The 25,126-nt window shown below is 36.1% G+C and overlaps 3 protein-coding genes across 5 annotated transcripts; all 3 read left to right on the top strand.

The window, feature by feature from the left end:
- Positions 1 to 310: 310 nt before the first annotated feature.
- Positions 311 to 10,945, top strand: LOC141378303 (uncharacterized). The gene is made up of 4 exons (XM_087287731.1): positions 311 to 484; positions 897 to 975; positions 3,135 to 4,331; positions 7,102 to 10,945. Exons 2-4 carry the CDS (start codon positions 936 to 938, stop codon positions 7,605 to 7,607), a joined length of 1,743 nt encoding a protein of 580 aa, XP_087143857.1. The 5' UTR covers positions 311 to 484; positions 897 to 935; the 3' UTR covers positions 7,608 to 10,945.
- A 280-nt stretch (positions 10,946 to 11,225) lies between these two features.
- Positions 11,226 to 16,417, top strand: LOC100006870 (uncharacterized). The gene is made up of 2 exons (XM_087287801.1): positions 11,226 to 14,777; positions 15,791 to 16,417. Exons 1-2 carry the CDS (start codon positions 13,874 to 13,876, stop codon positions 16,225 to 16,227), a joined length of 1,341 nt encoding a protein of 446 aa, XP_087143927.1. The 5' UTR covers positions 11,226 to 13,873; the 3' UTR covers positions 16,228 to 16,417.
- A 5,602-nt stretch (positions 16,418 to 22,019) lies between these two features.
- rpp25l (ribonuclease P/MRP 25 subunit-like) lies at positions 22,020 to 25,126 on the top strand. 3 transcript variants are annotated; one of them, XM_087285601.1, is made up of 3 exons: positions 22,020 to 22,087; positions 22,214 to 22,282; positions 23,815 to 25,126. In XM_087285601.1, the coding sequence occupies exon 3, from the start codon at positions 23,831 to 23,833 to the stop codon at positions 24,503 to 24,505; it is 675 nt and encodes a 224-aa protein (XP_087141727.1). In that variant the 5' UTR covers positions 22,020 to 22,087; positions 22,214 to 22,282; positions 23,815 to 23,830; the 3' UTR covers positions 24,506 to 25,126.

Genomic DNA, 25,126 nt, shown 5'->3' with positions numbered 1-25,126 from the left:
AGATCCAGAGAGCTGATGACAACTAAAGTGGTTGGTGTTGAATTTTCAAACAAACAAAGGAAAAACAAATAGTCATTATTAGTAACTATTTTAAACAAATAGTTAAATATGCATTAAAACACATCTTAGAACAAATTTTGAAAACAGTACCAAAAATATTAAACTAAATGATCTAAAACTCAATCATTTGTAGCATTTTCATATTTGTATACACGTGTATATATTTAGAGTTGTGCTGTTTAATAAATGTGCAGACCTCACACATCCTTCATGCATCGTTTTCCTTGATTAATGACTGAGCTGTAAGAATATACAGCATGTGTTATATGACAAATAGCCACATGTCAACAGATCATTATGCAAACGCATATGTGTTGACACTAAATGAGATTTGAATGCAAAACAGGCCAATCTTGCTGGAAAAACACATGAATGAAGATTATTTCACTCAGAAAGTGGAAGACCTTTGGCCTTGAAGCATCAGGTAAGTCTTATTGGTCATTACAGTGTGTTAGATGCTACCTTTATGTAAGTGTTTGTTGAAAAATATGAAAGAAAAAGTAATGATACATTCCATATGTGATGATAAATTATAAACATTATAGCTTCATAATCTGTGTGGCACTCATAGATGTAACATCAAGGTCATATTGCTTTGTTTGAGGTATATATATTTTGACGAAGTCAACATGAGCAGATGATTAATATAATTAGAATAATTTCTGAAGAAATGTATGTCTCACAGCTTTAAATTCTTTATATTCTTTCAATTACAAAAAATAATGAAGACAACAATAAACCCTTTTGAATCAAGCTGTTATAACAAAAAAAAAAAGAAAAAAGAAGAAAAGCATTGACTGGTCATTATCTCATTTTTAATTGTCTCATTTTTGTAGTTTGGTCGTGTCAGAGCTGAAATCTGCAGTGTGACAGCGATGTTGTTTGTTCTTCTCTTCTCATCATTGGTTTGCCAAGGTAAATTAATCTCTTTTTTTGCACATATTTGAATCCAAAGTTGGCACAGTCATGGAATATAGTATGAATATCATTGCTTTTATTAGTATGTAGGTTAGTTTTCCAATTGTTTTGATTTCTACTGCAATACAGAGTACTGCATTAAAAGTATTAAAGAGTTTTCCCCCATCTCCTTCTTAAAACACAGCTTCTTACCAAATAAACGCTATTAAATGATAATCTGATTTCAAATTTAGAAACTCACATACATTTGGAAGCTTGTGCTAATAATTCATGAGAATGCAGAATCAGGATAACATGACTGATGAATTGTGAAAAATGTATATTTTTAAATAATTAAATGTTCAATTGACGACTTTCTTCAAAAAGGAGAGGAGTATTTCTATAGGTGATTTGTCAAGCCTTCTCACCTATGTGAGGCACACTTTGTAAATTAACAGTGTTTCTTTTGTGATTATGTGTGATTGTCTGGTGCAAATGTGCAAAACGGGTGCAAGTGTTGGATAAAATGATAGAGAAATGAAAGAGTGTGCTTTCTTCAGGTGGTTTGTTAAGCCCGCTCACCTGTGGGCTTAGTGTCCTATAATGTTTTGGGGTTATTTTTTTTGTTTGTTTACAGGTGTTCAGGGGATTCTGATAGATTTTTTAGTAGTCGTGTATATACACAGAGTAGAAGTCAAAATTATTAGCCCCTCTTTGAATTGTTTTTCTCTTTTTAAAATATTTCCCAAACTGTGTTTAACAGAGCAAGGAAATTTTCACAGTATATCTGATCATATTTTTTGTTCTTCTGGAGAAAGTCTTACGTGTTTTATTTTGGCTAGAATAAAAGCAGTTTTTAGTTTTTTTAAAAATCATTTTACGGTCAAAATTATTAGACCCTTTAAGCTATACTTTTTTTGAAAAAATTTTGTCTACAGAAAAAAACCATCGTTATACAATAACTTGCCTAATTACTCTAACCTGCCTAGTTAACCTAATTAACCTAGTTACGCCTTTAAATGTCACTTTAAGCTGTATAGAAGTTTCTTGAAAAATATCTAGTCAAATATTATTTACTGTCATCATTGCAAAGATAAAATAAATCAGTTATTAGAAATGAGTTGCTAAAACTATTGTTTATAAGCGTGTTAAAAAAATCTCTCCATTGAACAGAAATTAGAGAAAAAAATTAACGGGAACTAGTAATTCAGTGGAGCTAATAATTGACTTTAACTGTATATATGTGTGTGTGTGTGTATATATATATATATATATATATATATATATATATATATATATATATATATATATATATATATATATATATTTATATATATAATTATAATTATATACATACACGCATATATACAGTGGGGGAAATAAGAATTCAACACATCACTATTTTTCTCAGAAAACATATTTCTGAAGGTGCTGTTCACTTGACTTTGATTTTTGCAAAAACCAGAGAAATCCATATATGCAAAGAAAACAATATTAATTAGTTTACAAACTAAGTTACTTTTAATAAAATGTAATGAAGCAGGAAAAAGTATTGAACACATGAATAAAGGGAGGTGTAGAAAGGCAGTGAAAGCCCAGGCAGCAGTTGAAATCTCTCAGTATTCTTCAGCAACCCGGTGCCACTCGTCATTGTAAATTAGTATTAGCAGCTTCAGTCGAACATCTCCATTCAACACTACACAGCCAAGGAAACTCTCAAATGCTTTCAGAGAGAGAAAATCAAGCTGTGGAATGGCCCAGCCAATCACCTGACTTTAATCCAATATAAGATACAAATTAACGATCAGATTTGATAGACAAGACCCACAGAACCAACAACATTTTTACAATCTGTTGAAAAACTCTCACTCGAGCAATGCATGTGACTTCATTCCCCATATGAGAGGCATTACCAAAAAAAAAAAAGAATTAAATAAGATTCAGTTGTTCAGTACTTACTCCTTGTGTCGTTCTATTGTTATTAGACGTAAAATTATTTCAGATTTTATTGTTTGGTTTTATTTTTATGTTTGAATAGTTTAGGTTTTTACAAAACCCTGGTTAAATTCCATTTCAACAGCTCCTTTAGAAATCTTATTCCCAGAAAAAAAAAAAAAACATGACGTGTTTCCAAACTATATACTCCATGCAGAAAGAATGAACTTATATTTTGACAGGGCTATCAGTGGAGAGCTATGGAAAAGACTTCATCACTGCATTTCCAGAGAATGTTGCCTACTACCATCCACAAGACCCATCCAACACGCTTCAGATTACTGCTCTCTATGACGACACCACCGTCTCCATCACCTTCAACCACACCAACTTGTTTGACAGAAAGCTGCAACGTGGCCAGACTAAAACCGTGCACTTTCCCAAATACGTTGAGCTATATCATTACGCAAGCTCTGATAATTCTGTCAGAGTCAGCAGCACTAAGATGATCATGGTGCTTTGGTTCAGTCAGCGAGGAAACAGCATCCAATCTAGCGTCGTCAAACCTCTTAATAGTCTTGGAAAGCGGTATTTAATCTCTCCCATCAGTTACACTCAGATGATGTCATCCTTGTACAATATTACAACTTCAGTCAGCTGGAGATACAATTCATTCAGGGTGATCCTCATCAATGCTGAGAATGCTACAAATAACGTTTCCATCCAAGTAAGCAGCACGGACAACCCAAAAAATTACAATGTTTTGCTCAATCCTTACGAACCTTACCAGTTCCCAAGCATAGGCTCCATTAAAGTGACTTCAAGTAACAAAGTGAATGTGCTGTTGACACATCCATGTGTAGAAACCCCCGGATGTAATTGCAACATGGTGGTGAGCCCAGTTCTCCCCCAAAATCTGTGGGGTGACTCTTTCGTGGTCCCATCAGTGAAAAACCTGAATTCAACTTGGCTGCATGTGACGTCTTCAACGAAAGTTAAGCTTCAGGGTCAGAATATCAAAATCGAGGTGTCCAGTTCTTCAGGGCTCATTCCCTTCCCATATCTCCAAAGCGCATCTCAGTTCATCAGTGCATCAGATAACGTGTCCGTCAGGCTTATCGGTCCAGGATTTGTCTTAGAGCTCATACCTAAAACCATGTTTGCTGGCTGTTATTTGGTGCAGATGAACTCAACGAAAGGAGAGGCCTTTATCATTGCTGAAACAGCCAGTATGGGTAATGTGTATGTAGATGGCCAGTTGCTTTCATCCAAGGACTGGAAATCCATTATTAATTCAAGTTATTCATCTGTATCAGTGTCACTCAGTGGGACTCATGTCATCTGGCATCCAGACTCTAAGATCGGAGTGTATATGTTTGAGAGGATGGAGAATGGAATTCCTTACGGAGGCCCTGCTGGGATTTTAAATGAAGATCCAGGTAAACATACACTTTTTTTAATTACACATTAATTAAATGTTGTTTAAAATGTGTTTAAATACAATGTGACAATCCTAAATGTGTAAATCTTTTAAATTTTAAATAATTTTTTTAGATCTAAATTTGATTGAATTATGATTGGATTGCAATGGGAATTGAATTGTTTGCATTGTTTTATACACTCACCGGCCACTTTATTAGGTACACCTTACTAGTATCCGGTTAGACTCAGTAAACCCTAGAGATGGTTGTGAGTGAAAATCCTAGTAGATCAGCAGTTTCTGAAATAGTCAGACCAGCTCGTCTCGCACCAACAAACATGCCTCATATAAAGTCACTTAAATCACCTTTCTTCCCTTTTCTGATGCTCGGTTTAAACTGCGTCAGATCGTAACAAGCAGTTGGACAGGTGTACCTAATAAAGTGGCCGGTGAGAGTATATTTGCATTCATTAATTATGCATAATATTGCATAAATTATTATTTTTTTTCAAAGTTTATTTTGAGAAATTAATACTTTCAATCAGCAAAGATTGAAACGTTTTCTAAATTGCTGATGTAATTTAAAATGATTTCCACAAATATACATGTGTAAAAGTACAACTGTTTGCAAATGTTTCATAACAGCATGTGAGATTTCTGAAGGACCATGTGACTATAAAGACTGGATCAGCTTTGACATTACATTTAAGAAGAATTAAAATAGAAAACAGTCATTTTAAATTGCATTAATATTTAACAAGTTTATTTTTAAAATTGATAATGCATATTGTTACAAAAAACGTTCTATTGATCAAAAATGCATATTATAAATACATTTGTAATAATGCAAAATGTTTCAAAGCAGCATTTTTGAAGGACCGTGTGACACTGAAGACTCAGCTTTGCCATCACCATTATAAATTATATTTTTGAAAGCATTAAAATAGAAAAGCTATTATAAATTGCATAAATATTAAACAGCTTTACTGAATGAGTCAGAAACAGCCTTACTGACTTTAGATGAAGAGATTTTCAAATCTTTTTTTTTTGTTTTTATATAATGAAAATTCTTACAGCTCGCAAATGTTTAGTGCTTTAATATAAACATTTGCATTATGGGATGAGATCTCTGCAGCATCAACTTTTGATATTGAAAATTTAATTTTGCAGTTTGGAAAGTAATAGAAATAAAAGAAGGAATAGATCTGTAAAATAACAGGAAAAGCCAGAAGATTACTACTTCATTTTACACAAGCAGCCAAGACAAAATCATTCATTCATTCATTTTCTTTTTGGCTAAGTCCTTTTATTAATGAGGGGTCACCACAGCGGAATAAACCGCCAACTTATCCAACACGTTTTCACACAGCGGACGCCCTTCCAGTCACTGGGAAACATCCATTCAGATTTATTCACACTCATACACAACGGACAATTTAGCCCATCCAATTTACCTGTACTGCATGTCTTTGGACTTGTGGGGGAAACCAGAGCACCCGGAGGAAACCCACGTGAATGCGGGTAAAACATGCAAACTCCACACAGAAATGCCAACTGACCCAGCCGAGGCTCGAACCAGCAACCTTCTTGCTGTGAGGCGACAGCACTACCTATTGTGCCATCACTTCACCCACCTAGACAATATATCACTTCAAATGACAAAACATGTCATTAAAAGCCACTTCGTTAAACTTGAAGAGATTGTGGTCCCATAATGCAATTCAAAAGCGTAAAAACGAAAGAGAAAACCACCATGCATCAGAGAATACAGGAAGCTGTTCATTAATTAACATTGTTTACAGTGTTGGATAACATTTAAAGGGCACCTATGATGAAAAATCTTCTTTTGGAAGTTGTTTGGACAGAACTGTGTGTAGGTATAGTACGTCCACAGTCATATTAGGGTGATATAAAGGCAATAAGTCACTTTTTTTATTCCCTGACATTAAAATAGGATCCAAATCCCTCCCATTTTTAGGCCGACCACAATGTGACGTAGGAGTGCGGTTTCTCCGCCCATAGGATGGATTGACAGCCGTGTATTAACATGTCTCTGTAGTTACTCATATAATCATATCCACAAGTCAGGACGTGCACAAAGCAACTGGGATTAAAAGATCTGTTCAGCGCTCTGTGATCATCAATCATCATCAAACGTGATCAAGAATGAGTTTTACAAAGTTTAAAATGCTTTTAAAATCGCTGTAATTTATCACCACAGATGCATAGTGTCAGAACAGTTGTAAAAGAAGACGCTTTATTCCCAGATTGTGGATGTTAAATGATATTTATATTGTACATTAACATAATGGATATCCATACAGCAGTGACATGTAATAATGACGTGCGTGACTCATCGTTGCAGAAAGGCTTGAATTAACCCCACAACAAATATATCGAATAACAGTTGGGAAAGTTCTTACTGTTGTAAGGGGGATCTGCTTCATTCTTGTCTATCACTGTGCTGTTTATCTACATGAAAAACAGCTATAATGTCATAACAGCTCAAATTTTACAGATTAAAAAAGGTATAATACATAATCTGATGGGTGTTTTGAGCTAAAACTTTACAGACATATTCTGGAAACACAAAAGACTTATCTTAAATCTTGAAAAAGAGGTAAATAGGTGACCTTTTATTTCCTTGTGAATATGTATATAATATGTAATATGTAAGTCTATTACATAAACACATAAATCATGCAAAACAAGACCTACTCCTCATGTTGTTTTTGTATTTGTTTTCTACTGTAACTTTAAATGCATCCACATATGTTTGATTCCCCTAGACCGTAACGGCTGCGTGGCAGAACCTGAGCAGTATAAAACCACCACTGCTGTCATGACGTGGCCTGAGTCAAATGATTACTGCTTAAACACAACTCAAGGCCTGAGCACACCAGACAGCGCAAAAGCTCAACAGGAGATGAGCAACTTTCTGCTAAATGCCAACAGTAGCGGTCTCCTGTGGATTGGGCTGAGGCGCAGTCTGCTCACGTTAGACTGGTACTGGCAGATCGGCAATGAAAGTGAATTCAACGTGGACTATACCAACTGGGCTGAAGGGCATCCAGATAAACCCTGGAAAGCGCTGTGTGCCTCTGTTTCTCAGGACGCCAAAAAGACATTCTCCTGGAAGAGCGCGCCATGTTGCACTAAAATGAGGCCGGTCTGCTACAAAAAAGGGCAATACTTCAGTGACATTACCTTTGATTCACTCAATGATCACTTATACATTGTAACCCCCCAAGGCTGTAATAGTCCACTTTGTTTTTTACTTCAGTTCAGTGAGTAGAGTAATAAATCATGTTTATTCAGGATTCTACAATGGCTGGGAGAGCTTAATGTGCAGCAATTAAAGAAAACACATTCGATTCCAAAAAACGCCAGCAAATTAAGAAAAGATCTTCATCGGTTTGACAGCACACATGCTGTCACAATTTAAATGTTTCAAGGGGACCCCAAAAACATGATGGACCGGGCTAGGATTTATTTATTGTGCCTCTGTGGTGAAAAATCGAGTTCCCCCTGGACCTCAAGGAATCGTCTGAGGTGAATGCTTGATCAAAAGCTATTATTTTGATACCTTGTTGTGCGGCTAATCAGAGCTTGCTGTAGCTAGAAGGCTAACAGTAGATGTACACTACCAAACAAAAGTATTGTCGTCGACCCCAGTTGTAAAAGCATCAAATAATAACTTGACTTCTAGTTGATCATTTGGAAAAGTGGCAGAAGGTAGATTTTTCAGTTGAATCATCTGTTAAACTGCTTCACAATCATCACAAATACTGCAGAAGACCTATTAAAACCCGGATGGGATCAAAATTCTCACAGAAATCAGTCACGTTTAGTGATGGAATACTTATGGTTTGGTGTTACATTCAGTATGGGGGCGTGTGAGAGATCTGCAGAGTTGATGGCAACATCAACAGCGCGAGGCATCAAGACATTTGTGTTGCCCATTGCATTACAAACCACAGGAGAGTTCCTGAAAGCAAAGAAGGTCGAGGTGCTTCAGGATTGGCCAGCCTAGTCACCAGACATGAACATTATTAAGCATGTCTGGGGTAAGATGAAGGAGGAGGCATTGAGAATGAATCCAAAGAATCTTGATGAACTCTGGAAGTCCTGCATGAACGCTTTCTTTGCCATTCCAGATGACTTTATCAGTAAGTTATTGGAGTCATTGCAGAGATGTATGGATGCAGTCCTCCAAGCTCATGGGAGTCATACACAATATTCAATCTTTTTCCTCTCTTCCATGTCAAGACTTTTGTCCAAGCAAAGTCAGAGCTTACTGTCCTAATTAAATAATTAAAAATCAAGGCATGATCATATTTTATTTTGGTAAAATAAGTGCAATCTAGAGGCCTTTGCCTTTCATATGAGCCACTTCTGATATCAAATGATCAACTAGAAGTCAAGTTATTATTTGTTGTTCCTAAAACTTGGATATCCGACAAGACTTTTGTCAGGAAGTGTATGGCTTCATGCCTTCATCCGAAATTGCCTACTGCATTTGAATTTACTTCTCGACCATTAGAAAAGTATGAAACAGGATAAATGGTAGTAGTATGAATGGATCTCAGACGTACTTCATCCGCCACTTTGTCATGATCACGTGACACACCCGCGTCAGTTGCATCGCATCATGATGCATTATGGCATAGGGTACGGTCCATCTGATGTGCACTTCAGAATCTCGCCGGAAGTAGCTGGTCATCGGGGTACTTCTTGCATATTGATTTTCGAATTCTATGTATTCAGATATACTACTCTGCTCGCATACAGTTTTTAGCGTTCTAGCATACACTATGGAAGAATGCGATTTTGGATGCAACCTTTGAGTATGCTAGCACATAGGCTAACTGAGCTAAATAAACAGTATGCTGCTTAACTAAGATAAATGCTCAATTTTATTACCCAAGTCTTTAATCATATATCAGTATATGAAAGGGTCTTTATAACGCTTATAAATGTCATTATAATGGTGAAATGAAATGGTCATTATAAAGCTTTATACATTATATAAATTAAAGTGTGATTTCACAGAATTAATAGTTATAGTACTATTCTTTATAATCAGGTGCTACAAACTATAGTTCTTACAACTGCAGTGAAACAATAGGATTACTCAGGGTCCTACAGGCGGACCCAATTCTCAAGGCGACTTGATTTCTCATGACACTGTGACTATTACTCAGTGAAGTTTTAGGTGATCTTTGAAAAGAGTTTCATTCATTTTCCTTCAACTTAGTTCTTTTATTCATCAGGTATCGCCACAATGGAATGAACCGCCAACTTAATGTTACACGGCAAATGCTCTTCCAGCTGCAACCCAGTACTGGAAAACATCCATACACACAAATACACTACAGCAAATTTTGTTTTATTCAATTCACCTATATCGCTTGGCTTTTGACTGTGGGGAAAACCAGAGCACCTGGAGGAAACCCACGCCAACATAGGGAGAACATGCAAACTCCACACCATAATAGAAACTGACCCAGCCGGGACCAGGACTCTAACCAGCGACCTTCTTGCTATGAGGCAACAATGCTAACCACTGCACCACCATGTCTCCCTTGAAAGGTGAGTTTTTTGTTTCAAATATACTGATTATATATTATTAGCCTAAATAACCACAACCCAACTAGCCAGCAACAATTCCTTTGCGTTCCATGCTATTTGCATGTGTTGTGAGAAAATGCAGTTGTTTGCAAAGTGAGAAAATGCAGCGTGTTTGCTTAATATGTTTGTGTTGTATTTGCAACCCTTATGCTGGCAAACCGATGAGGACCTTTTCTTAATTTGCTGGTGTTTTTTGTAATTACGTGTGTTTTCTGAAATTGCAGCACATTTAGCTCTCTCAGTCACCGTACAATTCTGAATAAGATTAATTCTCTAATTTAAAAATGCTTTTGACAGTTTCTTGGTGGTAACTTTTTACCTCTGTAATATTAAAGTTTTTCAAGAGTGAAAATATGTAAATAATTTATTGAAAATGGAATAAAATTATTTGTTGTTCATGTAGTTAATTAAAAACTTTTGGCCTTGAATTGCCTCAAACAGTACAGCTATGAAAGTGAAATTTGCTCTGTTAATATTTCAAAAGATTACAGTGCTCTCAAATATGAACATACCCCCAGGCTTAATAGTGTAATCCTGATATGTTTACCTGATGTTGTTCAGGTCTCTGTTGCCTGCTCTGATGTCATCTAGGCAAATCTTCGCTTCTAGCATTTTAATCACATCAACTCCTGTGACAGAGATTACCAGTAAACTCACAGTAAATTATTTTAATAAGTTAATCAGGTGTTAACAGTTTTTAATTATGTAAAGTTTAACGTAATATTTTTAGTCAGTTTTAGGCAGTAAGATTTATTTTTACAGTGCAGGAAACATTGAATTGAGTCATAAATGTGTCTTTTTCTTTGTTGTCACAAACATAGATCATTTCAATGTGGTCATTGGCCCATGAACATTTCCTGCTTGTTATCAAACAATTTCATGACTGTAACAAGAGGCAATTCAATCATAACTTATTGTTAAAACAGCTGTTATAACATGATTTGTCAAAATGTGACTCTTTTTCTCGGAAGTTGTAGAAATTAAAAAATTTACAACAGGAAATACATTGGGACTATTATTCTGTTTACATCCCTCAAAATGGTCTTTAACAGGGATTCTCAAACTCAGTCCTGAAGAGCCGGTGTCCTGCAAGGTTTAGTTCCAACCCCAATCAGACACACCTGGACTAGCTAATCAAGCTCCTACTAGGCTTTCTAGAAACATCCTCACAGGTGTGTTGAGGCAAGTTGGAGCTAAAATCTGTAGGACACCAGATCTTAAGGACCGAGTTTGAGAACCCCTGGTCTATAAAAACAAAACACATACACATGGTTTTGGTGGTTTTTGAAGACTCTTTATAGGCGTAATGTATTTTGTACTGAATTACCACTTGCCATAACACATTCACTTACTTCTTAAGTAACATGTTGCAAATTTTGAATGTCAAAATACCTTGTTAAGTATGTCTTAAGTGTTTTGAATTATCGGCATGTCTACATTAACAACATCGGCATTGTAATACCTTGACATAATGACATAATACAAATTTCTGTCCTTTTAAACCAGTGGGCCAGTGCACACACACACACACACACACACACACACACACACACACACAAACACAGCACACTTTTTTCAGCCTAAATCGCTTTTATCTCAAGGGATTTTATCTCAAGAACTATTGGACTCACAGTTAATATCATTTATGATTTTAACTTAAAACTTAATCAATAATTCCTGTCTTAAGTCCCCTATATTGTGTCCAATCCTATATTTCTATGTATTTTTCATTTTCTGTAGCGCTAAAATGAAGTTTACTTTTGTGTTTTAATTTTAAGCCTAAATATACACTTCACTTCAATGTTGTTAACATTGCATGAGTAATTTGGTGCTGTTGTCTTGTTTTCATTAGCAATAACCAAAATTTAGCTGTTTATGCTGCAGCAGATCATGACAAAATAGTTGCAATTACATTTTCAATACATTTGAGCAAATCTGGAGAATGTAAAACAATTTACTAGTCATAATCTGGCATGATTTGACATGACTTTGTAGAAGTCATTAGGACAAATAAGTCATGCATCAAACTCTCTTGTGGCCAGAATATGCAAATGTGAGAGAAAATCAAGCATTTTGAAAGTCAAATATTTGTTTAACTTAAATAAGGGCAAATAGGTCATTACCCAGAGAGAGAGAAGATAAGTGCTGGACAAGACATCAGGTAAGAGTTGTTACTGCTTGATTTTGAGGTAAGGCTTTATTTGCGGCTTGAAAAACACGTTCTTTAAATGCTTTATCATTTCTTTTCTTTTTTTTAACTTTTTTATTTAGAAATAGAAAAAGGATAGAAGAGGAAAAAAAATTAATGAATAAATTAATAAAAAACTAAGCGTTTTTAATGACATACTTAGTCCATTTTTGTCAATACTTGTTACACTTTCCTGAATCAAGTCTTAAGTTAAAAGTCAGTCTCTCCATACAGTGTATTTTCTTTACAATTCCTAACCATTGAGCCCTTGTTGGAGAATCAGCTTGAAACCATTTTCGAGTTATGGCTTTATTGCTTCTTTCCAAAAGTATTTAAATTAAGTATTTGTCAAAAGTTGGAATAATATCTGGTATTTACCCAAGGAAAATGTAATAAAAGAATAGTCTAAATCTTCTCCTGTTATCTTTTCTTTTATTTCAGTTGCTATTTCATACCAGAAGGGCTCTATTTTTAGGCAAAAAAAAAAAAAAAAACAAGGTTCTACATTGTCTCCAACAAGATCCCAAACTTTCAATACCTGTACACAATGCAGACAGTTTAGGAGTTATAAAAACCTATATGCTTTATCATTTCTGAAAATAAATAAATACATATGTATTTGCCTCGCTCAAAAATTCTTCTTAAGATGAGCAAAAAAGCACAAAGATGTATATACTAGTTTATCTTAAATGTTCTGTATTAATTATTGCTCATTTAACATTATTTACTTTCTGTAGTTTTAGAAAATGACTTTTGTCATTTGTTTAAATTATTTCATTTGTTTCAGCAAGTTGTTTTCTACTTATATTTCATTCAAATTTTCATTACAAAGTAATCTGTGCAGAGTGACATGGTGGCTCAGTGGTTCGCACTGTCGCCTCACACTCACAGCAAGAAGGCCATTGGTTCGAGCTCCAGCTGGGTCAGTTGGCATTTCTGTGTGGAGTTTGCATGTTCTCTTGTGTTCATGTGGGTTTCCTCTGGGTGCTCCGGTTTCCCCCATAGTCGAAAGACTGCGATATGGGTAAATTGGGTAAGCTAAATTGTCCGTAGTGTATGTGTGTGAATGAGTGTGTATGGATGTTTCCCAGTATTGGGTTGCAGCTGGAAGGGTACCCACTGTGTAAAACATATGCTGGAAAAGTTGGCCGTTCTTACCGCTGTGGAGACTCCTGATTAATAAAGAGACTAAGCTAAAGGAAAATGAATTGATGAATGAGTAATCTTTGCAATTTGCTATTCACAGAGACAATTAAAACCCTAATCATGCTTGCGATTCTGCTGATGGCATCAATGTTCTGCCAAGGTAAGAAAAGACCTTTTTTAGTGTGATTTGGCTAAAAACATCTACGAAATTAATAAATGTAACTGATTATTCAACTGATCACTCTGCACCACATGAATGTATTGTGTCTCGTTCTCATGTCCACTGAACTTTTATTTTGTAAGGTCTCTCATTAGTGAGCTATGGAGACAGCTTCATCACAGCCTTTCCAGAAAACCTTGGCTTCTTCTATCCATTTCCTCTCTGGAACATCCTGAAAGTCACAGCCCTCTACGACAACACTAAAATAACCATCTTACGTACAAACTCACAGCAAGACTTTACTATTCAGAAGTCAGGGCAAACCTTGCGTGTGTACGTTTCGAACGTTGAAGTAAATCAACTTGGCTTCTGGGATTTATCTGTCAGAGTTACCAGCGACAAAAACATCACTTTGGTTTCTGTAAGTCAGCGGGGAATGAGCACTCAAGTCAATGTCATTCAGCCCATAGTAAATCTCGGCACAGACTATTGGATCCCTTTACTGGATTACCCAGGGTATCTTGAAACCTTCAAACTGCCTAGTCTGGTCAGTACCGACATGAGATACAGCTCATTCAAGCTACTCATCATCAATGCGGTGAACAGTCAAAACAACATCATTGTAGTTAAGAAAACATCGACCGATGTTGAAGAAGAGACGTTCAGTATTGACCCTTTCAAGCTGGTTCAGCTTCAGACCAACGGCTCTGTGCTGAGGGTCAAATCTAGCAGTAAAGTGGCTGTGATCTTAACCCATCCATGTGTGGAAACTGCAGACTGTAACTGTAACATGATTATGAATCAGATTCTTCCCACGGAGTTGCAAGGTCAGAGTTTTATTGTGCCGTCTGTCTTCAACGTGACCAAGACCATGTTGCTCTTTACATCAGAAAACGCCTCCACGTATTTTCAGAATGGCAACCAGTTTCAGGCTTCTCCTTCAACACTTGTGGCGTTATCAGACCTGCAGGAGTCGCAGCTGGTGAACGTTTCAGACAGAGTGTCCATCAGACTCATCAGTCCAGGCCTGGTGGTGGAGATGATCTCAGAAAACAGTTTTTCTGCTTGTTTCCTGCTGCAGTTCAATGGACCGAATGGCCAGGCTGTGGTGATTGCGGAAACAGACAGCAAAGATCAAGTGAGCACAGACAGTGGTATCCTTCAGGCATCAGAATGGACTGCAATCGCTGGAACAATCTACTCTTCGACTGTTGTGACCATACCAGTGCAATATGCCACAATCTGGCATCCAACCTCAAAGATAGCTGTGTATATGCTGGAACAAATGGCTGCTAAAATATTTTATGGATGTCTGGCTTTGCCAATCTGTGAAAAACCTGGTAAGAAATCAATCAATCAATCAATCAATCAATCAATCAATCAATCAATCAATCAGTCAGTCAGTTAGTCAGTCAGTCAGTCAGTCAGTCTGTCTGTCTATACATACATGTCTGTCTGTCTGTGTGTTTATCCATCTATCTAGTGTTCAATCCTGCTAAGATATGTCAAGCTTTAGCAAAAATTTACCCTACAGAGGGCTCTTATGCGGGTTATACAGGGTTTAGTGTTATTTATTGTTAAGGATTATAGGGTTTAGGGTTATTTGGTGTTAGCTTTTAGCCTCTAGGTTTATGTAGTGTTAGGGTTTAGTCTAGGGTTATAGTGTTAAGGGTTTGGAGTTTAGGGTTATTTGGTTTAGCGTTTAGTGTTAAACTTAGGGTTTAGAGTCTAGGGTTATTTAGTGTCTGTTTATCTTTCTATCTAGTGTTCAGTCCTGCTAAGAGATATGTCAAGCCTTAGCAAAAATTTACCCTAATTTAACCTCTCTTTTTGTCAATTCATCCCTCCTTCTGTCCGTCCAAGGCATCTAGCAATATTATTCATCTATCCAAGTTTTATAAAACTTAACATGCATTTATTTCATTAAAAGTTACTGTGTAATGTTATATGATGTTAATTCAGCAGACATTTTCTCTTGGAAAATACAAATACATTTCACAAAAGACAGCGAAGTTGGAAGAAATAAATTGAATTTCAATAAAGTAGTTTTTTTTGTACATTTTCTTTCTCGTTCCAGTAATATTTTAATTATTTGTAAGTTTACACGATTGCAATAAATAAATAATAATTAATTAAGCAATTAATAAATAATCTATCTATCTATCTATCTATCTATCTATCTATCTATCTGTCTGTCTGTCTGTCTGTCTGTCTGTCTGTCTGTCTATCTATCTATACTTATATACCTGTAAAAGATGAACTTGTATGTTAAATACTGCCTTATATCAGGTGTATGGCACAGGTATCGGTGAACAAAGTAAAAGTAAAGCTGATTATTTCTTCACGTTTTCAGATCTTCATGGCTGTGTCTTAGCTCCAGGAACATATATAATTGGACCTGACCTTCTGAATTGGACGAAGTCGCGTGAGTACTGCGTGGACAATGTAAACCAGTTTGCCTGTCCTTTAAGTAAATCCATCCTGAAAGACATGGCCGATACCCTGAGTGCAGGGGACGGCCAGGGCTGGATCGGTCTCCGTCGCAGTCTGCTAACTACAGAGTGGTACTGGCAAGATGAGTATGCAAGCCAAACCACTCTCAGTTTTGTGCACTGGGATGATGGTCAGCCGGTGGATCCTTCACGTGGACTATGTACTTCAGTGTCCCTGGATCCTACAAAAGGCTACAAATGGAAAAGTGGACGCTGCTGTGACACGAAGAAACCTGTCTGCTACAAAAGACCAGCGTACCTCATTCCTACACAAGACTGGTTGGCAATGTATATTTAAATTTAGAGCTTTTTGTGATGCTGTTTTAAATTTTATTTTACGTCATTTGTCTTTATATTAGGTTTATTTTAGATACATAAAGAAATTCAGACAGCAGTAATAAAATGTATGTAGAAAAATTAGCAAAACAATCGACTTTCATCTCAGAAAAATTCAATTACTATAACAAATTAAAAGTATATAAAACATGATATAATTTTTGTCATGAATTTCAGTGCATTATGCTTGCAGCTTGTAAAATCATGCATGCAGACCATAAATTATTTATTTCCAATTTATTTAATATGACTAATTATTTATAATTTATTTAATATTAGTATAATAGTATATTATAATAAAAAAAAGTTCACCCCTCGCATCTGTCGAATTGATGCTCAATAGGTGAAATAATAAAGGTGAAACAAAAGTAGCAGTGCGATATGGCTGTATATGGACGTCAGAACAGCTGAAACCATTGCTACTTTACAAACGTCACCTAAGAGCTAAGATTTGAATGATTCTCTTGCGTAATATATAAAGTGATGACAAAACAAGTGATTTTGCTCACATTATAAGATTATAAGGCTGAACAGCATGAAATGGCATCAGTCTACAGAGGTTTCCCAGTATTTCTCTGTTGCAATCGGGAGAACCCGATTATAATTAACCCCAAAAAAGCTAAAGCAGCGCAATTACCACCAGATTACTGTTGTGTTTGCTATAAGAAAAAACGCTAAACACATGCGGGCATTTCTTCTTTTATCTTTTTACTGAACTAGTCTGCAGTAACGAAAACAGGAACAAACAAGTGGCCAACCAAAAAGTAACTCAGGATTATAAAAAGAGCCAACACAAAATATATACATTCCTAATAAGCGGGTCTCACACTCAATACACTACAATTATATGGTATACATACAGCACTACACCATACAAAAGAGAGAGATCGACTTAGAATGTCACTTAGCAGTTTAATAATGTTTTGATTAGCTGTAGTTAGAAATTAGTTTTTCTCCTCTAAGGGCTTATTATGCTGTCTCTGTCGCCATCTTGTGGTGGAATGTCAACCATCTTTTCTCAGCATGACAAGCTAATAACCGCCTACAAGCTAAGCTGTCTCTCAAAAATTATAAACATATCTAAAATAAGCACTATCCTTATAAATAAACTGCATAGTTGCAATCTAATACCTACATTCTTGCCAAAATAAAAGCCTTAAAGGTACATTGTTGTTCAACAGCAGCAATATTTGTCAAACTGTAGTGAGTTTATTGATCTGCTGTCACTCTATGTGGGCAGAGTAATACATAAGGGAGAAGAGGCTGTACGAGTTCTAATATTGCAGAATATCGCACTGCTATTAGCCAATCAGATTTGAGAACCAGACTGTTGTATAAAATAATATACAAATCTGTAATGAAAGCATACAGTGGCCAACACTTTTATATTTCGTGAGTAAAATTATTAGTGTACATAAAGAAAATCAGTGAATCTGCATTTCACTGTATGCAAACAGAATCAAACAAACATTGTCTTAGACCTGATGTGAAGTGAATTTAAAGCCACAGGACTGCATGAATTCAATTTATTGCTTAAGTAGCTTAATAGCTCTAATCATATCCTGCAGTAGGATGTAGCTCCACTAATAAGCCTATTTATGATTTTAATAGCTGGCATGGTTTTCACACTTGAAGCTGTTAACCCTGGGCCATCATTCAAATGCTGCGTCCCAGAGAGCCCTTAATTTGGATTTTTCCCAAATTAATATTGATATAATGTTTAAAATACCACCTCAAGTCAGACATTAAACCTTTGAATTTAGTGCAGCAGGATTATCTGGTTTTATTAAGTCATGCTTCCAATTCAAAAACTATTTTTTTACATCTGCGTTGAGTGCAGGCGGTGAGACGAGCACACCCAATGCTATACCCTGACACGGACCCTAAATATACATGGTGCAGAGTGTAGGATCTATCGTATGTCTAACGTGTAGCTCTCAAAAAATGGAACTACGCATAGTGATGGCAGTGCAAAATATGTGATTAGTCGGATTGGCATCTGTGACTAGTGTGGGAAGTAAAGTCAAGGGGGTGGAGTGAGGCCCTTGGCATGAGAGTTTACGAGTGTCAACAAGGAGCTCTGGATATATATTTTGTTTTGTTTTGTGTTTAATTTATGATTAAAATTGTAGAATGTTCACTGTTTCTCACTTTTTATTGTCCTTGAAAGAATGTGAGTTTGAGCTACAGTTGCATTGCACACATTTCTGACATAAACTCAAAACACCAGAAAAGAAACTTAACACAGTGGAACATTGAAACAGCACAGCCTTCTAGCATTTTGGAAGTGTTATTGCAGCACAGACTGAATGCAATTATGAATGTTCACAACAACATCAACCATGTGTCATGGGCTATGGTGATCACTCGATGCTGAAGTATAAATCAGGTTTAAACGAATAGTCCACCCCAAAATTCTACATTTAAAGAGCCCCTATTATGCATTAAAAAAGGTCACATTTTTGTTTTGGGGGTCTCGAACAACAGGCTGATATGCATGCAAGGTCAATAAATACTTTCATTGTCTTATAATATGCATTTATTTTTACCTAATTATCCCAGAGACTCCCATATGATTCGTTCAGTAATTCATTTGTTCCCAAACCCCTCCTTATTGGTAGGTATATGATTGGTTTGATAACCAAGTCTATTGGGATTGGTCGACTGCTTTCAGTCATCTTGAGTTCAATTCAACAATTTAATTTACACATAAAAATCCTAAATAGTTTCCTTAATGACAACAATGATGTAAAATGAGAATCTAATCAGCAACAGTTATCTAATGGTCAACCAGTCAACAGAGTCTGAACTGATCTGCGTTTTCCTTGTTGTAGGCGATTGACTTATTATTCCAAGTTACAAGTTTTTGACAATCCTATTTTTCCTTTCTGAATACAAATTAGGAGCAGTGTACTTGACAAACAAGCAGCTAAATTTAAACGAATGTCCAAGGGTGTCAATATTTCTCACTCATATTTGTACATTTAAAGAGGTTCAACTAAATCTGAGTTTAGAAGAAAAGCAAGCCTGATCAATAGCCTAGGACAACGTTTGTGTTTACCTGTCAACTCACTGGCTCCAAAGTTGAGCAGACCAGACCTAGCGGTAGTACAAATGTAAGCCCTACAGTGGCGCCCCCAGAAAATTTTCTTAGGGGTGGCCAGAAGAGGCCGCTCCAAATCTTGGGGTGGCACACAAAAAAAAATAATGAATTCAGTGTAATGTTATATATTTTTTTTCTGGTAAATGAAATAATGTAGTTTTATTCATTTAATTAATTCTACTTGAAATATTGCAATTTATTCTTTGAAATAATTCAGCAAGTACATGTGCAAACCAAATAAAAATCTATGTTTAGTTTAAAAACACTTTTCATATACTGTATAAATGACTTCTTTTTTTACGTGCCTTTATTGTACATCATACGAGATATGCCAAGTCTAAAATTAATGAAGATTAAGGAGTTTATTATTCCCAGTGATGGGTTGCAGCTGGAAGGGCATCCGCTGTGTAAAAATGTGCTAGATAAGTTGGCGGTTCATTCTGCTGTGGTGACCCTGGATTAATAAAGGGACTAAGCCGAAAAGAAAATGAATGAAAGAATAATGAGTTTATTAATTACCCAAACAAATGAACAAACTGAACAAAAGGCATTACTATACACACTCACTATACCTAATAATATTATTTATCCATATTGCTTTTTGAACCATTTTATTAATGCAGCTTCTTCTATTGATATACTGTAGCTTAAGGTAAATATTAAATAGCCATTGCTGTCTATCGGGGAGGGTAGTGGTGGTTCTAGTTTAAATGACACCCTGGGCGAACCACCCTATACACCCCCATCTCTCTTGAATTGTTAGATTTGTTATTCAATAAATATAACAATTTATTTATATTTATTCTAAATAAATACAATTAATATTAATATACAATTATTATTCTAAATAAATAACAGAAATCAGTCCTAAATATTACTGGAAAACAACAACTGGAGTGATATGCCAACATCACTTAAGAAACCTTTTGCCTGAAAATTAATTATGACAATTCTAAAGAATACAAAAAATGTATTATAGAATTATCTGTGGTCTTAGACCAGATCATGGCTGAGAAATCATGTTATGAAGTCTTACCTCCCTGACTCATTATCCCTCCTTTCTGCTTTAAAGGCATGCTTAGTGAAAGTAACATCATCATCATCATCATTATATTATATAAACTTTAAACGACTTTCAAAACTCGCTGCGTGCCGACACTTCTGCACAAAAGGCTGTTACTCCGGTTTCACGGCGCATGAGCGGTGCCTATTATGTCGGCGTGCATGCAAACAACCAACCGGGATTCACACAGGAGTGCGTGAGGCGCGCGGGAATGGTTTTCCGCGCGCATGCGTCAGTTTGCTTTCACCAGCATTGAACCAGAGGGGGAAAGCTACGTCAGTAACACCAACAATAATTTAGTGACTGCATTTTATTTATTTATTTATGTATTTATTTATTTATCTAAATATTGGGAATTTATAAGTTCATTTAAATCAATAATGTCAACCGCAAAATTATATTGGGGTGGCCAAAGGGGTGGCCACAGGGGTGGCCAGAGTTTACCGAGGGGTGGCCGTGGCCACCCCTGGCCACCCCTTGGAGGCGCCCCTGAAGCCCTACCACATTAAAAAATCAAATAATAGGCTAGTTAACTGTATACTCAAATGTATGCGATAAATATGCACTCAAGCATTGAACGGGTCGGTTATTTTGCTGCAAATTTTTCTGCAATTTCTCGGAGCATTCCTATTGTGCGCCCTTTCCTCTTCCTTTCTCCTGGGCTGCTTTAGCTAATTTCCCGCGCATTCAGCTTGAAAAAAATCTATTTAAATAATAATAAAAATTCATGTTCAAATTTCATTATAAATTTAGCCAATGATTGAATCGAATTCTGAAATTATCAGTTTATTTTTGTAGGCTGTAATAAATTTAAATAATATATATATTTTTTGTATTTACCATGACCGATGGTCAGTCCAGGCGTGAGTGAAACAGTTTATATCGATCAAAAATATTTAAAAATATTAATTTTAGTGGGGGCCCTGCTGTGCCCATGTGCAGCTGTAATTTACTGTACAGTCTGACAGACTGGCTGCATTTACAGTTATTTCCGAACAGGCTGACTCTGCAAGGCTGCGACAAGTTAATTCTGAACGCGCGATGGCGCTGTGTTCTTATAAATGAGACATTTTGACTACCTTCAGCGTTGTTGAGCAAAAACAACAGCTGTATATCAAAATTGATAGTCTGTCTTTATGCCCATCCTCCTCTTGTTGTAAACCTGTTTGTTGTATTGTGTAAAGGAAAATATACTGAATATCATTTTGTTAATTTAAGAATTTTTTCCCCTGCTATGGATATCAATTTTTAGGGGTAAAATCTCGCTTTGACAGGGATTAGCAGAACATAATATTCAGTTTATTCCATCACAACATATTAAACTAAAGTAGGCTACATAGGAAAATATATTAAGTATAACAGTTTTATAGTATAAAGTCTGAATTTAATGTTAAATGTAAAGCTGAGTTATTATAGCCTAGTCCTATTGTTAAATGAATATTCTTTTCATACTATATTTGGTGATTGCTTGAGCTTTCTTCTCAGTGAAAATTACCTTTTGTCATGCTTTATTAATCGAGTTTAACCATAAGTTTTTAGATAAATTCGTAAAATAATTACTTAAAAACTACACTTCCCATGAACACGTGCGGCACTTTACGACAGAACTTACAGGCACTCGAGCTGACGTCACGTGCTGATACACGTGGATAAGTGGTCTGTGACACAGCATTTCAATATTTTAAACTGTGTCGTATTACCTGTAGTTAACCCTGCGTTTAAGAAATAAATTTGACGCCTTACTCCCTCATTTCATTCACATGGAACGACATGAACCAGCAGTTATTTAGAAAACCTGCCGCAGCCGCCTGAATGTGCTAGCCGGATCGCTAACCCACTCTAGCAAAGAAAGTAAGTTTGTGAAATATTTCACGTCAAAATTAGTGTATCACATACACACAGTCAGTGCTTAAGGGTAATCATCATACCCCTTTAAAATAATTACTTTATTTGTCATACAACCTGAAATCAAATATCTTTTCCAACCTTTGAAATGTTTTTGTAGTCTTCACCTACCCTGAGCCTATCTAACTTACAACTATCCCCAAGCTCTTTTCATAGCAGGGTAAAATGTGGGTTTGATTTAAACAGCAAACAGCTAATTGTGTTTATTGTATTCATATTCAATCATTAAAATTGTATTAATTTATAAAAAAATCTATTTTGTTCTGAGTTACACTGCTACTAATAGACTAAAGAAGAATATTATTACCTAAAATCCATACATTTTTATGTACCATGGTGCAACGGACCCCGAATCTCACGGTTCGGGTCACATTATGGCTTTCTAGTCACAGATCGGACCATTTTTCAGATCGGCCAAAAAGGGGAGGAGGCAAATGTAATTTGTTTTCTATTTATTACAAAAAAAAAAAAAAAAACAGTACTGCAAGACACTTTTGATTTTAACAAACAGAATTAAACCTGTAATCTTATTAAAAATAAAATTTAACAATCAGCTGAATAAAAATAAATTGTAAAATATTCAGTACTGTGAAGAATTGACTGTTACTGCCACTGTTCCTGATAATGCTAGACTTGTGTCATAATTTGTACAACCCATATTTATTTTTACTCATATTTTCAATAAATGATTCAGTTAAATACTAATAAAACTTGTTTCATTGCTACATGTCATTTTTGAAGAATTATTCAGGGTCATATTTTTGATGGCTGGTTGTCGCCACTCATTGGTTAAATAATGTAAATGCTGCCTACAACTTCCATTTTTGAGCGTCAAGTTAAATGCATATGACGGTCATTTTAATCGTTACCATGGGAACGAGTGGTTTTATCTAAACTACTAACTGTTTTCTCAGTACTTCTGTGTTACTTGACTGTTTATTATTTCATAACTAACTCAAATGACTGAAGACTCAATCTCTTATGATTAATAAACATATGCAAATCAACATTATTTATAATTTGTTGCGTGGGTGTTAAGATCCAGATCTTTTCATGATTAATCTTGCAGCTCAGACTGAATGCATTGATGCAGACTAAACAAGTAGTGACAGAAAACACCTTTAATGTAAGCCACCACATCCTGAATAACCTACCATAACTCCTTCCGTCATCATTATAATTTACAGGAAATCCTAAATGCTTTCATACTTGTGATTTGAATAACGCCGCTAGAGGCGATCTCTCTGTTCTCTGTGATTGGTACAAAATTTAGGATTAATTTACCAGTAAAAAAAGAAAATGCATTAATCTGCAGGTCACGTGTGTTTCGATCTGTGGGTTGTAATCCGTATAATCACGGATCAACTGTGATCTTTTACACCCTTAGTATGTGGTTGCATATTCATGAACCACAATACATTAACGAATCTTATATACATTCATTAATTCCTTTCCCTTGTCCATATTACTTTCCGCAGGTAAAATCTAAATGACATGGAGAACTACAGAAAAGCAAACACAATAGAGCAGCCCTGTCCATGTCCGTTCCCCGACCTGCCCAGCGACACTCCAGAAGTTAGAGTGAAGGATGGTAGCAAAATCCGCAACCTCATGAGGTTTGCTTTAAGCCGTATGGAGGAGAAAACAGCAGCCTCGGCAGATCATGAAGGTTCTGAGGTGAGCGGTGGGACAGGGGACAATCTGTGTCGCCAAATAGTATTCGCAGGCGTGGGTCAGAGCGTTGCAAAAGCAATCACGTGTGTAGAGATCATGAAACGGCGCATTCATGGGCTACATCAGCTCACTAAGCTGGCCTACCGCACACTTCAGGATGTCTGGGAGCCGCTGGAGCCTGGGGCCGGGCTGGACAGTCTCACCGTCAGCAGAAATGTACCTAGTATTTGGGTTCTTCTCTCAAGAGACTCGCTTGATAAGAACCAGCCGGGTTATCAAGCTCCAGGCTCTTTTGACGCCTTGTGGATTCAGGCTCTCAAAGAGGAAGCAGCAACTCCGAGACATGGACAGAGAAGGAAGAGGGGGGGAACTGGGACTGGACGGGCAGAAGTGGGTGGTAGGGGAAAGGGGCCGCGTAAACACCCTGGGCGACCGGGAGATACACGAAAACCTCCAGGTCATACAGGTGGTGGACAGGAGGGAATGAACGTATGAATTATTTTTGGACTTAACCTTTCATAGTTATAAATTTGTTTGTACTTGCTCAGTTTTATCTTATTTTAAAGTATTTTTTGTGCCATATCATATAAAATGAAAAAAAATGGGGTAATTTATGTAATGCATTTCTGAAAACAACCATCATAAATTGTTCACCCTCATGCCAACACAATATGATTTTGTCTTTTTTTTTAATAGAACACAACATTTTTTAGGAATGAAGTTTTTTTTAAGTATGCTTGCAAATGAAAAAAGTTATTTGTTGTAATTGTTAGCAAGCAAGCACTTTTGTCACAGTTTTGACTTGAGGGTTTGTACATTTTTTTGTTAGCTGTTTTTTTTAATTACTTTGCTTCAAACTAAATTTCATGAAATAAATTTTCAATCAGCTGTTCTCTGTTTTATACATTAACACCGGCTTCTGTTAAAAAGGTTAATAAGAATAATCTATTCAGTATATACTGTAGTGTAATTGAATAATATCCTATATAAAGTCTTGTACAGTTGCAGTCAAACATTTTCAACCCACTTGATGTGCAAGACATTTTGCTGCCATGAACAAAATTGTATTAAAACAGTTCCTTAAAAATCATCAATAAAGCGTTGTGCATAATTAAA

The sequence above is a fragment of the Danio rerio genome, chromosome 16 (assembly GCF_052040795.2).
Source record: "Danio rerio strain M-AB ecotype USA chromosome 16, GRCz13ab, whole genome shotgun sequence".
Taxonomy (NCBI): Eukaryota; Metazoa; Chordata; class Actinopteri; order Cypriniformes; family Danionidae; genus Danio; species Danio rerio.
This window is presented reverse-complemented; position numbering and strand designations above follow the sequence as displayed.